This window comes from Chelon labrosus (genome assembly GCF_963514085.1).
Source record: "Chelon labrosus genome assembly, chromosome: 15".
NCBI classification, from domain to species: domain Eukaryota; kingdom Metazoa; phylum Chordata; class Actinopteri; order Mugiliformes; family Mugilidae; genus Chelon; species Chelon labrosus.
In genome coordinates this window covers 12627454-12642678 of record NC_140348.1, presented here as the reverse complement: position 1 = coordinate 12642678, position 15225 = coordinate 12627454, and the positions used below count along the sequence as shown (strand labels likewise).

General features: G+C 40.9%; 1 protein-coding gene across 6 annotated transcripts in view; it reads left to right on the top strand.

Annotated features, from left to right (window-relative positions):
* Nucleotides 1-9154: 9154 nt before the first annotated feature.
* The window catches only part of LOC311500314 (transcription factor COE3), a 68705-nt gene continuing 62634 nt past the window's right edge, over nt 9155-15225 (top strand). For all 6 annotated transcript variants that reach the window (XM_084561640.1, XM_084561637.1, XM_084561639.1 and 3 more), the window contains exons 1-6: nt 9155-10087; nt 10376-10532; nt 10813-10876; nt 11145-11200; nt 12985-13058; nt 14838-14906. In XM_084561640.1, coding sequence (XP_084417766.1) covers nt 9957-10087; nt 10376-10532; nt 10813-10876; nt 11145-11200; nt 12985-13058; nt 14838-14906 — 551 coding nt within the window. In that variant the 5' untranslated portion in view covers nt 9155-9956. The remainder of the gene's footprint in view (nt 10088-10375; nt 10533-10812; nt 10877-11144; nt 11201-12984; nt 13059-14837; nt 14907-15225) is intronic.

Genomic DNA, 15225 nt, shown 5'->3' with positions numbered 1-15225 from the left:
TGTACATCCAATTTGCCACATTTTTTCAAGTTCAGTATTGTGGCTGTGACTGTGTGTGTGTGTGTGCTGCCGTGCCGTAGCTTCATCAGGTATAAGGAGAGGTGTTGACTTTATTCCGAGCCTCCAGTAACACCACTGACTCTGATAGTTCCCCATCCCTGTGGGAATTCATTATAAGACAGCTAGAGGCTGCTTGTGGATGGTTACTGTGCTGCCCGTATGTTAACTTGTCGCTATCGCGCAAGGCAAACATGTGGTGCAGCTGCTTTCTCTGGCTGTGGGCAACCTGGAGAGATTGATTGGTGAGCCTTCTGTTTTATCCAGGATCAGGGCCACATTCAGTAGACATGGTGCCTCCGGAGAAGCAGCCATTTTCCCCAGAAAATATGGCTCATTACCAGCACAGACAAAATGAAGGTATATTGACTTTTTAACATCTTACAACACACCTATTCCTGGGCCGTTTAAAAACAAGCGTTTGTTATCCTGGAAATCTTTACCTCATTTTGCTCTTGTGTAGCCGAATACAAAAGCAGTAGTGATTTTAACGCGGGCTAATCATGTCCAAGTTTCTTTAGACACACACCGGAGCGTGAACTTAAATACCCATACACATTCATTCCCACCCGCCGCACACAAACATACCCTTCCCCCACGTTTGGTCCATCAGACAGTTTTTAACACAAACCGTTGGCCAGTGGATGTGCCTGCTCTGCTCAGGGGCATAAGCTCTGTCCAGACCCTCAGTCTTAACTCTCTCTCTTACACACACACACTCACACACACAAACAGCAAAGACAAACACAATCAATTATTCAAGACTCTTGTTTTGGCTCATGTGTTTTTTCTTATTATTTCTGTTCTGTTGCTTCTATAGCGTCCTCTGGCAAACCTAACAGCCAGGAGGCCAGATGAGTGAGATATGTGGTCTGTGTATGTCTTTGTAATTTAGATGGCAGCGTCGAATTTGCATGCGCAGCCTTCAACATAGTCTCACTGTCTGAAGGAGATTGTCCTCATTGCTTTCCACAACTGGGGCTGTTGAAGCAAACCTGGCTTGGAAGATGAACCTTTGTCTCTTTGTTTCCCCCATGAGGGGAAATTTTAATTGTGGTCTTTCAGTGTAGTTAAGCCTCACACCGAAGCACATCCCTTAACCTATTATTATTTCCTTGGATCTGTACCTGTGTGTGAGCTCCACCGTGTATCGTATATGTTACGTACTGGGACTGTCATTCTTCAGTGTGCAAATTTGTGCACTAGATGGCACTATGGCACTTATTATTCAATGCCAATACATAATTTCCATTTTGGAGGCTAAGTGTGCATGTTGCTGACACAAGTGATGATCACAAACAGCTTGTTTTCCCTGAGCTGATGTTGATAGTATCACAAAGAACTCCGCTCACATTTATTAATTAACTGTTTTGACCTTTTTAGCACAAAGCAGCTCTCCCGTTATCCGGTTCCTATAGGTCTCGTGTTAAATACGTGCGAGGACCAGTTTGTGTCGCTGAAGTTTTCAGTTGATCTCCAGATCTGCTCGACAGATTCAGAGATTGTTTTACAGCCCCTATCGAACATTAAACAAAATATACTCTCCTGAATCAATGAAAACAGAGAAGAATCACGTGGAGGGGATATTAGATGTGAATCCTTGCAGTGATGATGTCCTTGTAACAGATCATATTGTAAATAAGATGGGTTAAATTGCACTTGTAGCTTCCCTTCAAACAGTCAGGCTATCCTCTCGGGGGGACAAGAGAGTGCTGCCGACTCTTCCTCTAATAACGCTAGACAATGAGATCCCAGCTCATAACATAGGCCTCCACTATATAGAACAAGTAGTGGGGGCTTAGCAGCTAATAAAGTGGCAAGTCTTCAAATCCATGTCAGAAGAGCAGAGTGCCACAGGGACCTTTCATAACACTTGTATGTGCAGGTTCCAGTGCAGTGTAAAGGTTACACATCCACATTGTACTGATCTAACCTGATGAATTGCCTTAAGCCCCACAAATTTCAAGGCTGTGTTTCTTATTTAAAGAAGCAGAACTGAATAATTCTCCCGCTCTCTAAAAGATGACAGGCGAAGACAGGAGTGTGGAATGAATGTTTGAGATCCAATACTAAAAAAAAATCTACTGTGTATACTCTTCTCTATTAAATGTGCATGATGCGGTGAAATTTAAATCTCTTTGTTAAATTTAATTTTGCTTTTGTTTTTATGTCTGATAAGCTTGTTTTGGCACAGTTTTATTTTTTTTATTTTTTTCCTGTGGAGGTAATTTTACTTTTTGGAATTATAATTCACATCAGTTTTCTTAATTGAATGGCTCTGCCCTTTGAGTTCACAAAACACAGTCTCAGTAATTAGCCTTGATTGCCTGGTCTGTGTTTCATAAATTGTCGCTCCCGCTTTCTCTCTAGTGAACCTGTCCTTCACTCGAGCACAGACACTCCTCCAGCATTTCCACCCACTTTGTTTGTGAGGCTTTGATCCACAGTATTCCAGTTAAAGTTACACCCATGCGCTGCAAGTTGAAACTTTCAGTATTGTTGCTCAGGGGAACCTTATACCCGTGGCGCCTTCTGCTTTTGTCCTTCCCTTTAGCAACAGAACTCTCCTATGGTCCTGGACAAAAGACTACTCACGACACCATTTTATGATCTGTGTGATGATACCGTTTCCGTCTCCTGCTCGCATGTTACCTTGGTCTGCTCATTTTAATCCAAAATGTTTTTTTCTTTTTTCTTTTTTCTTTTTTTTAAAAAAAACAACACATCATTAGAGATTCTCCCCGGAGACAACTGTTGATTTAGAGAAAGGGACGACGAAGTAAGAAAAGAAACGTCCTTTATTTCTGCAGCCACAAAAGCAATTAGCTTTTCTATATGCACAGTAACATAAAAGTGTAAAAACAAATACCACCAAGTAGATAATTGAATCATAAAGCCAAAACTCTCATTTATTTTTTTTTTCCAATTAGAGTGATTTGCACTACATTTTGCATATCGTGGATGATTGTGTTTGTGCACATACACGGCATGCATATAAATTTGTTTGCGAGTCGAGTTGCACATGCATGTTAGGCATAATTGACGCAACATTAAAAAACATTTTCTTTAACAGCAACACAGTCTGGTGCATAAAACACTTAAAGGCAAGACCAACAGATCCAGTATAAAGAGCTGTGATGTCTTGCCTCTCCAGTCTGTCTAATCACTATGTGAGTGAAACATTCATGGTACACTAGATCAGTTCAATATTTAATTTCTCAACAAAGACTACATGATGGAACAGATGCTCAAACTTTGTATGTTTCTCAGGAGAGCAAAACTCACTTTCACGGAGCTATTGACTACAGAGATTGTGATTGTGTACAAGCTTTGTGTTGACTTCTTTGGGCTCTTCACCTGTGCACTGAACGTACAGTCGTGGATATAAAAGGGATGCTCAAACATACTAAGTGTGCACAGTGAGTCAGTGTTCAAACCATGGACTGAATACATCAATTGTTTACATCCAGGGGCTCTGAAAACTCACCACATTAGTGATGCACCGAGGTTGCCCTTTGCCTTTATGTCACATTTCGAGTGAAAATTTGACTTGGCATGTTTACATAGGATTTCTTCATCTCCCTTTTAAACCCCTATGGGCAAGCTGAAGGTGAGGGGAACTAAGATTATTATCCCCCGTTTCTCTGAGGAGCTTTTCTTTATGCACACCCTCACAGATGTCGACATTTGGTTAGGCGGTGTACATAGAAGCCCCAGATTATCTGCCGCTTCAGGAAGTCTGTTTAGCTAAAGTTATGAGTGGTTACTTTCCTGCACCTTTCTAATTCGCTCTTGTGTTTTTGCACCTAAAGACCCCTGTGCTTAGCCATGCATCTGCTTTAAATCATGTGTATACTGGTGACTGAATATTGCTGTCCATTCAAAACTGTCTTAGTTGCACTGATGTTCACATCAATAGGCTCCACTCGTGCAGATGTAGACCTAGACGCAGGAAGCGTAACAGATGGTGTACTATATGTCATAATGCTATAAAATCCAACAGGAATTGACAATTGAAATCCCACCCTGGAGTTTGCCTCTTTTAGCTTTGGCATAATCTTCTCAGGATTTCAATTGCAAAGTCAAAGAGAATAGTCTCGCACATGGGGACTAGTTATCTGGGGCAAATGCGGTCTAAGGTTGACAATGCAAAGGCTATGTTTATGTGCATCTCACACTTGCTATACTGAATGTTTCCCAGAGTGCGCGAACATCCTCCCCTGAATTCTATTCCTCTTCCCACGTCCCAGTGCTGCCGTGGAAAGTAGGCCAAGTGAGCACCAGGGCGTTGCTTTTTTAAGATGATCAGTTTGTCAGTGTGTTTTTGTGTGTGCTCAGGACGGCTATTCATGTGGCTTGACTCTGTGGAACAAAGACCAGCATTATACAATTTGCAGCACTTCCAGAAGCAAGGAAAAGGGAGAGGTTGGAAAATAGGGACAGGACAAGTGCGGATGAAACAAAGACAAAATCTGGCTTGTACTCTAATTCATTTACTTCCTCTTTTCCACCTCTTTGTTGCAGCAAAAAGGTCCCTTGCCGGTAACACTCCTCTGCAGGATCATACTGTACTCGAGCTGGCATGGATTATTTTTAGCTATTGCTGTGCAGCTTTCACCTTGACTCCCTCCTTCTCGACATCATAATTAACATTTCTGTTAATAGTAACACAGTTCGATATTAATCAGGATATCTGACTAAAATCAAAATTCAGGTGTGGAGTGGTGACGAATTGCAGTGCATTGATCATATAAGAGACACCTCACCATCAAACGCCTCCTTTAATAAGATGGCATCCTTGTAGAAGCAGCATATTAGAGGCAACATGTTGAAAATATACATTTGTATGTGAGAATTATTGAACCCTTGGAGGTATCTCTGCAAGTTGCCAACGCCTCCATCACAGGGGTCAACAGGCAAATTAAAGTTCTCTGGAGTTTTGACGCAAAAGCTGCTGCCTGTTTGGTCATTCACGCACAGGCACTTGTAAAAAAAAAATAAAAAAAATAAAATTAAAAAAGAAGGTTAAAGCTGATGCTTCACGTTTGGAGGCCAACATGTGCCCATATCATACTTACTGATGAGATTTTTAAATGACCTTTAAAGTCAGGTTTTTACACCTATTTTTTTCTTGACAGCGTGTTTGGCAGTCAGGCGTGCGTATTAGAAGTTAATATGTCTCGATTTAAGGCTGAATAATCAAATTTGCCTCACTTCCATCAAGTGAGGAGGAAAAAATTTGAATAAAGAATTTTCAGATAGGCGCACAAAACAGTGATGGACACAATCAAGACGGGCTCTGCGCGTAAGAGCGAAGGTACCCTGGGTATTTTGGTCATGTGTATTTTGGTCTAAATTTCCAGGGGATATTTTAGATGTTAATAGCCCTGAAGTGGTCTCGGTTTCTTATTTAATTTCTCTCGCCTTCTTTAAATGTAATTCGCCCACAGACTGCGCCGCGAGGCTCTAAACCGCGCAGAAAACTCTCTCATCATTTCCACAGCAGAATGGAAATGCAAATTGTGCGCACGGGCAATGCCCTTGACAGAACTCACCACTGCACACAATTAACATGAGCACTCTGACAGAAGTTAGTGACGAAATGTGAGGTCACACCAGCACTGTGCCAAATAGTATGGTTGCATTTATTTCACACAATCACACAATAAATATAATAAAAATGTAGGCAAAATAATAATTATAACAATAATAATTATATTAATAATGAGAATAATAATAATAATGTGATTTGAAGTCACTTTATGCAACAATAACACGCTGAGCTTCCCTTAATCTTTTAGTTCTGCAAATGTTTTAATTTAATTTTACTCTCATGTGCACGCTGATCTGTATTTTTTTAATCAAACCTAATAAAAAATAGTTGTTTTTTTTTTACATGAGATATTTTTTTTTCTTAATATAAACCCTTTTTTTCTGTCGCTTGGACATTCCGATCTGTTAGATAAACCCAAGTTGAGGTTTAGCCATCTTGTCTCTGAAGAACACAGCTGCCTCATATCGCCACAGCGATCTCAAGTGTAACCAACGAGGGGCGCTGTCCGTCTATCAGCCTTAACTGCCTGACACGGACAGCCTACATGATTGATCTCGTCACTCTGGGCCGTTTGCGCTTTACTGCAATAATTAAAAATAACGCGCAAACTGTATTTTAACGCCGCGTTTGAAAGTGTCACGTCAAATTTCTTCCGTCCCTTCGCCAGGCCCATAACTAATAACTGCTCCAAAGTTTGCTGCGAGGCGCTCAGCGTGTGCGGAATCAAGCGGTTTAGTAAATTAATAATAATAAGAATAAAAAAGAAATCAAAATATTGTCTAACTTTTCCCACTTTTGAGAAAAAAGTCACTGTATAATGTTTTATGAAACGCTTTACAGTGACAAAAACTTTAAAACGGAGAACTGAAATTTATTTTATTTGCGCGTTTACGCGCAAATAAATACAAATCAAGTTCAGTCATAGGGATAACATATTCTAAACAATAGAATAGTTGAGTTGCTGTAAACAATAAGTGGGCTGACTGCCTGTTTGTTCCATATGGAATTTGAAATGATGCGTATCTGTAGGCGTATTTGATTAATATTTAATCGAAAAAGGGATCACTTTAAAACAACCTCTGCGATAAAGCCGTGAGCGAACTTGCTTGGTGGCTGCTAATAAGATTTCCTTTTTTCCTCCTTTTGCCAATCAATCCATTAGGAAACAATGCAGGTGAGCATAATGAAAGTGTTGTCCCAATAAAGTGCATCGATGGACAGCTGGGCAGCGGCCGGCTGATTGACTTTGCCTTGACATCTGGGAGGCCCGCTGGCCCCTGGCACGCGTATAGGCTGATGTCGCCATTTACATGCAAATTTAAGGAGATCATGAGGGCCTCGCCCCGTAAATTCACACAAAAAAAGAAGACGTCACCCTCAATACGGAGGAGGCTCGTCCCGTCGAGACGGGAGGTCTGCGAAGTCACCCTGTACATTTTTATTGGAAAGCACGCGTCCCGGGGAGTTTGGTTTTATATCAGTGGTCAGGCCCAAATCTGTGGGGGTTCATTCATTGTGATCACTGAAAAGAGGAGTGAGATAACAGGCCTCCGTGTCATCAGCCGGTCGTTTAAACGAGCATTCAGCCTGGCTCAATGCGGCCAAGATGATCAGAGATAGTTTGCACTTGTTTCCCCTTCTTGTCACCCATCACTTACCTCCAGCACGCTGCTGAAAATAAATAAATAAAAAAAATAATTTAGGGGTGAGCAATGAGAAAATGTGACTGAGATCCGGTAATCCCACGCCCGTGCGCAGTTGCCATGCGTGCAGCCACTAAAACAAACGGGGATCAACATTTCTTTTTATTTTGATGCTAACATTTCACCTAATGATGAAGAGCGCATTTTCCACGGTGTAAGCCCACCACGCAGATGATCCCACAGAATGAGCTGAGACGGATTCAGGCTCCGCGCCTCAGTGTGTGCAGCAGCTGACTCCCTCTCTCCACGTCCAGATGGCTCCTGCACACAGATTTGCATTCATTTTCCTTTAATATCTTCTGAAATAGCGGGGCAGCTGCATTTGTTGTCAAATACGGTTTAAAACTCCCTTTCAGGACAGCATCGTTACCTACGTGACGGGTGTGGAGATCCATTTTCCCTCTCCAGTCAACAGTATCAGATCTAAGAGGATTTGTCTCAAAGTCTCCTAATTTGATAATCAGATTTAAATCGCCTTGGTGCGTGTAATCAGGGGTTAAGTTCTAATAAGCGACTTGAAACTGTGCAAAAAGCATAGAGAGTTCTGTGCTAAAAAGATATTTGCAATCTCGGTGGAACAGACAAAAACATTTACAACGTTGCGTCTCGGTTTGTTTCATTCAAGAGAGAGAAAAAAACAATTAACAAAAAGAAAACCTGAGTTTTTCCTCTGATTTTTTCCTACATAAATTAAAACATGGATTTTTCTTAAATAATAAAAACCTAAAAAAAAAAACCCACACCCTCATTTTGTGACTGGGCAATTTGGCAATAGGCTAGATTGTGTAGAGGTGAAAGCAACAGCTTATAATTCACTTATCTTTGGCAGCAGCTATTAACCCTCAGCACCAGCTAGATAGATTGCTCAGGATATAGCACACATCTCTCTTCCTCGCACCCTCCCCTCTCTCCCTCCATCCTTCTCCCCCCTTTTCAGCACTAATGAACCGAATTGCTTGCTTGTCCCTCTCGGACAGTGTCGGACATGTAGGCAGTTGGCTCTTTAAAAATGATTAAGATGTTTCTGATTATTACTGATTTAACGGGACGTGCATGAAATAAGGAAGACACAGAGCCAATGGGTTTTCCTGAAGTTGGTTTAATGTCATGAGACACTCTGGATTTTTAGTCCATAAAAGAGGTCTGACTTTATCTCCAGTAAAAGTAACTGATTTCTTTTGACGTTAATAATATGAGTGCCCAAAAAAAAAAGAAGACGTCCAAACTTTGGCTCTTTTACTTTTAGCTCCACAACTCGACAATTCTCGCCGCAATTCAGAACAACTGAGTCAATTATGTGTTGTTAAAAAACATGAAATAAAAAAAAATAAAATAAATCTCAATGAAAAGTTTATGTAAATTTTACATTTATAATCGTGTCTGATTCTCTGAAATCAGCCTCTTATTAATTACATTTTAATTACAATAAAACAACCCGCAGCGTAGGGTCAGGATGCACAATAGAAATATATCAATTAAATGAAGAAACATGATCTGCCATCAATGAAATATGATTTATGGCCTCACAGCTAGTGAGATGCTTTCGATACGTCAAACAATCTCATCAAGTCAAACTGGCTGCAATGATAAGAAGCTGAATGTAAGGAATATATTAAATAATTTTAATCCAGCAAAGAAAAGAAGAAGAAGAAGAAAAGCTAATCACGGAAATTGCAATCATTAGGAAGAAATAATAAGCAATGCAGAAACCCGAGTTATTGTTATTATTGTTATATATTGTTAATTTTTATTATTATTATTATTTCTCCTCATTATGTGTGATGATTACACCCGGTTGAATTTTCCATATCATTAAAAAAATCAAACTCACCACATATAGGGCCTAAGCAAGAGGAAAAGTGGAGCGAATGAGTGTTCTCAGGCTGCTGCACTATAGGGCTGTACCCGTACAGTGGAGCGCCACTGCCTGACAGGAACCGTCAGCGCTCCATATATGGTCAAAACCACGCCCCTTCAGCGTCATATTCTGACAGCGCCTCTCCCGTGGGTTTAGAGTTTTGGCTCCCGGGAAAGATTTCAGTCCTCGGGGAAAGAGGGCTTAGTTTTGCATGTTCCCATCCATCCTGCACGACGCGAAAGGGCCCCTTATCCACCTCTCCTGTGTACTAGGAACACCTCCACTGGTGATCAGCCTTTGCCTGTGTTTGTCTTGTGGAGAAGCAGCAGCACCTTTTCAGGAGTGGGTTTTTTATTCAACAAGAAGTCCTGAAGGTTTTGGATGCGGGTGCTTCAGGGATGTGGGCACTTTGAGAGCAGCATCACCCACAAACACAAACAACTGCCATCGATTTTTCTGTGAATAGCACAAAAAAAGAAAAAGAGAAAAAAAAAAAACCAGAAGAACAATAGCAACACAAAAAAATCTTGTCTATTGAACAATTCACTTTTCCAGTCTGTGGATACCGCTCTAACTAAGTACAGCACTTTGAGAATTGTTCACATCGGACGGACTGGAGAGGGAGGCAAGACCTGTGGACCGGGTTTTCCCTCGCAAGTCTGAATCGGCTCTCGCTACTTATCCCGTGAAAGAAAAAAAAAAAAACCAACCCTGAAGGATAACACGCTTGGACGTTTATTTCCCTAATTTCGCAGGAGGCTCTTTTTCACGCAAATTGTCCTAAATGTTTGGGATTCAGGAAACTATACCGCGGGGTGGGACGACGATGAAGGAGGAACCGCTGGGTGGACTGAACTCGGTCCGCTCCTGGATGCACACAGCTGGGGTGGTGGATGCAAACACAGCCGCCCAAAGGTACGCATGCCAAAAGCATCTGATTTTTCTCACGCATTCCCTCCTCATCATATCGACCCCTCAATCCCCTGAATACTCTGTATCAATTACGGTCTCCCAATAAATGCCCCCCCTTCGGCTTTCCCTTCTTTCATTACATCAGATTACCCATTATTGTGACAAATCAAGAAATCTCCCCCGTACTCGAGCGTGCTTCTGCATCTCCAATGTTTCCATCAGCTTCTCCATCATCTAGTATCCCCGGTGTCCGGTGCTTAACCGAGATGGTCTCTTGTTTTCTCCCCGCAGCGGTGTCGGCTTGGCACGGGCACATTATGAAAAGCAGCCCCCTTCCAACCTCAGAAAATCCAATTTTTTCCATTTCGTCCTGGCGCTGTATGACAGACAGGGTCAGCCCGTGGAGATCGAAAGGACAGCTTTTGTGGACTTTGTGGAGAAAGAAAAAGTAAGCGGCGTATTTTAGAAACACATGCACCCCTGTACATAATCAGCACATGTATCGAAATTATGTTCTCTGAAATGGCAGTGGGGTTACTAAGGGGAAGTCACGTGTAATATTGATTTTTTTTTAACTCAATTCGTTGGTGACAGAGGGTCGTTTTTAACGTCTCTTCTTTTTGCACATAAATATTATATTTTTTTCCCCCCAACGCGCAGACATGTGGTAAAAATATAGAAAGTTGTTTTGTTGATTGCTGATTTTCACAAACTGTTGTCTTCTGCAGGAACCAACCAGTGAAAAAACTAACAATGGGATACATTACAAACTACAGTTATTGTACAGCAACGGTGAGTGAAAGTGCCAGTAATATTCTGCAAACACGTGGAAATATATCAAGCATTGCTGCGTCTGTGCGCTAAAAAACACACTCTGTAATAATAGTAATAATAGTAGTGATAATTTTAATAATAGCAACAATAATAATAGAATCTGTGCCTGAAGTTTTCGTAATTTTATGACATACTTCTAAACTTTTTTTTTATGTGTAGTTTCCTTTTTATTTCCTGCCTACAATTCCTCAAAAATTCACGAGTGCTCCTCTTCCTCTCTCCACAGGCGTCAGAACAGAACAGGATCTTTACATACGGTTAATCGATTCCATGACGAAGCAGGTAAGCTCGCTGTTACACTTGTTTCTTTACGCACAGTGCAAACCCTGCGCTCGCGTCGTCCACGGTCCACTTGTGCAAAACCTTTAACACGCCGTGCAAATTGTCACCCCTGAGATCCATATAGCTGCACCTCAAAAAAAAAAAATGAGAGGAAAAGAAAAAAAATCTTGCTAAATGCAGTTGTGACACAAAATAAAATCAAATTACCGGTGTAATAAGAAGAGACGGCTTCCATTGTGACTGTTTACGTTTGAGCATATCACATTGCAAGACTCCAAAGTCTTTTTTTTTTTTTTTTTTTACACCGCCAGACTTCTTTGTAGGCTCAGTTTGTCCAGCATTAAAATTTAAACACTACCTCTGCTCCATATGATCTGATTTGACTTTTCCTGCAAAGAGTCAGAGGTGACGCTCTAAACATATATATTTTTTTAAAAAAAATGTTTGGATCAAGTTTAACAAATACAAATATAAAATGTCCTCCTCCTGACAAACATTTGTCTTTTCCCCCTGTGCGTAAACGCGCAAAATTTACGCACAGATTTGCAAACTTAATTATAATTAGAGGAGTTAAATCCCACACCGTGATTGCAGCTCCCCGTGCCGTGTTTTATTATTAAACAGTGGGTTTAGGTAGAGGCTGCTGGATAGAGCCGTGAAGCCTGGACCACTGGTCACAGACAACATTCCTGTGCGAATGATCCGAGTCAATGACGCAGAACAAGCAATTTATGGATTTCTGTTTCTACAGCTGCAAATAGCGACATAAATCAAACCAATATAGATAATCGCCCTGTTCCTATAGAAAAAAAAAAAAAAGGAAAAAGGGGGAAAAAGAAACATCAGGTCAAGTAGGACAGCTTTTAGAAACGAGAGAGTGATGCGACCTGGTTCAGATATGTCACTTTTTTAAAGCTATGCTGGCACTGACGCGTGCCAAAAATATATTAATATATAAATATACACTAAAGGGAGCACAATATAAAATATCTGTCTAAAATATCGTGCTTCTTATTTATCGTGTTTTGTTATTATTTATTTTGTCAATAATGTGTTTCCATTTGCAATTGGTGCCGGTTCAGTATACGAGGGAGTAAAGTGTCTATCCTTAGAAATGGAAGAAGGAGGGAGGGATCGAGGGAGGGAGAGAAGAGCGGCAGAACTGATAGCTCCACGCCATCTGTTTCAGCCAATGCTCAAAAATTACTCAACCGTACCGCCAGACACCGCTTTTTATCCACAGAAAGATCATTGTTAGCGGCTCAAAATAAACAACAGATTGCCCATTAACACTTTCCCCCAAATATCCCCAGATTATAAGCATATTGATGACACTTCTATTGGATCTCTCCTTATGAAAATCTCCCTCTCTCTCCTCCTCTGTCTGTCTGTCTGAATCACAGGATATTATCGAGATTAATAAATAAAATACAGTTTATTATCATGCGATCGTCATAATTACGAGGACCGTTCATTTTTATAATTATATATTTTTATTCCACTGAAATATGGTTGCTGCTGTTGACATATTTTTTTTTTTGTAATTGTTATTTTTAAATAACTCATGCTCATATGAATCAATATAATTTATAACACGAGGGATTTCCGGGATTACCACATTTTCTAACTCCTCTAATATATCGTGTTGTCCTATGTGCATGAATGCCCTGATTTATTTTGTTAAGTGCAAGAACAGTAGCTGTGTTATTCTAATTATTTGTGAATTCGTGTAAATTGACGTGTGCTTTTTTTTCCCCCCACTTTATCTAATTTTTCTTTCAAAGGCCATAATTTATGAGGGTCAAGACAAGAATCCAGAAATGTGCAGAGTTCTTCTTACTCATGAAATTATGTGCAGGTAAGCGATATTTTTCTTCTTCTTCTTCTTCTTCTTCTTCTTCTTTGCTCTGTGCATTTTGCAGATCCAGGCAAAAAGTAATTCCCTCCCCCTCAATAAGTTTTGACACTGGTGATGTGATGCAGCAATCCAGATTGTCCTGTGGTCCTTCAGCAACCACAGGGAGAGAAAGAGAGAGAGAGGGAGAGAGAGAGAGAGAGAGAGAGCTGCTGTCATTTCTAACTTTGATATGATGTGATTCAACTTTGATATGAATGTGACAGTGAAAATGAACTGACTGTCTTTTTCAGTGAAGGCAAATTGAATGCACAATAAACAGTCAGCGGCAAAGTACATAAGTTCAGTTTGAATTCTAATTTTTTTTAGTGTATTTTTATATTTTAGGAGTTATACGTCAGCCTGTCAGGGACAATGTGTTTTCTGTTATGCACAAATGCAGCATGCTATGTCTCTCTCTCTCTCTCTCTCTCTCTCTCTCTCTCTCTCTCTCTCCCTCTCTCCCTCTCTCTCTCTCTCTCTCTGCCTCTCTTCTTAGCACAGTTCTCGGTTGATCCTACCTGTCAACAATGATCAGCAAGCCTTTTAGTGTCATTTAACCACATAAATCTCAACTGCTCATATTGCGCTGCTATTCAGCGGTGTCATTGATACTAAAAGGAAAAACGCCTTTTGTTGTTATTGTCGAGCTCAGCATGAGCTTTGTGAACATTGAATTCGGATACTGTCGGTTAACCTCTCCTTTGTTGCACCGGTGCATTGTTCAAGTTACTGGTTGGGAGCAAGTGCAAAGCATGAGAGCTGAGAGTGATTTGTCTTTCTCCATGCATAAACTCATCACTCACGCTCAATTTATACATGCATCCATCACTTATTTGTGACACGTTGAATATGGTCGTGCTCTAGAGGTAATATTTATTTTTTTTTTTTGTCAAGAGGAAGTGCATTTTGCTGCTGAATAAAAGAACTACTACAACTGCTGCCTATTATCACATAAGAGCATATACATAATAAGATATATTATCTAATCCCGTCCTGTTTTTTTGGCCTGCGACACTAGTTTTTGAATTATATTTTTGCAGCTATAAAACTCATCTTTATTATTGCTTCTGGAGAGTCATGTAAATCAGCGATATTTAAATAGCGCGTGCTTGACTGACAGTAGCTTTGCTCAAAATCTTTGTTTTTCTTTCTGCACCATATGGCATAAATCAATCTTATTCACATATGTTTATATGTTTTCGTTTCAAATGGAAGCTGGGATGATGTATTTGTTTATTTTTGCGGTTTTGATTCAAGTCCCAATCAAAGAGGTGAAAAGCAGCAAGCTATAGGCTCAGGGAGGAGATGGTTGAAACATGTGGTGGAAGATAGATTAGTGCTTTTGAGGCCATAATTGATAAATGCCCCGCAGAAATATTGGTTGAGGGTGGCACCTTGCATCTCCCTCAGAAATAGCAGCTTGGCAATTAGAGGTAAACAAAAGCTGAAGCTGTGAAAAGTGACTCCCCTGCCTCCTGGCCCAATCCCCACTCCCCTCCCCTCCAACACTAAGCCAAACAACACAACATGTTGTTTTCACCATTTTTATCAGCCATCAGCATCAATGGAATGGATAGATTGAGTGGAGGAAATCTCAGGGCAATTTTTCCCCCCTGTATCAAAACCGCTAAGACACACTTAATAAATGCATGTGGTTGCGTGTGCATTATTTATTTTTATATATTTATTTATTTAGCAAAGCACTGCTTGTCCTAAAACGCGCTTTCTGTGTTTCCGTAGCCGGTGCTGTGACAAGAAAAGCTGCGGAAACAGGAACGAGACCCCATCGGACCCGGTGATCATTGACAGGTAGGCTGTGGGATTCTTCTTCTTCTTCGTGTGCATGTGAATGGGGGAAAGTGAATGGGTGAGTGTCAGACTGACTAAATGGATGAGTGACGGAGCGGATGAGCAGGCGCATGGGTGAGCTAGTGAACAAATTAGTTTCCTCCCGGTGTACCAGACGGCCCAGTTGGGCTGACTTGCATCTTATAGCCCACAGTGTGGGAGCTGGGGGTGAGTCTGTGTGAGTGGCTGAGGGGCGTCTTTCCCAGGTACCTGTGCACCGAGGGGCGGTCACCACCTGGATAGGGTTTGTTCAATCACAGGTGGTTCAATCACTAGAGGA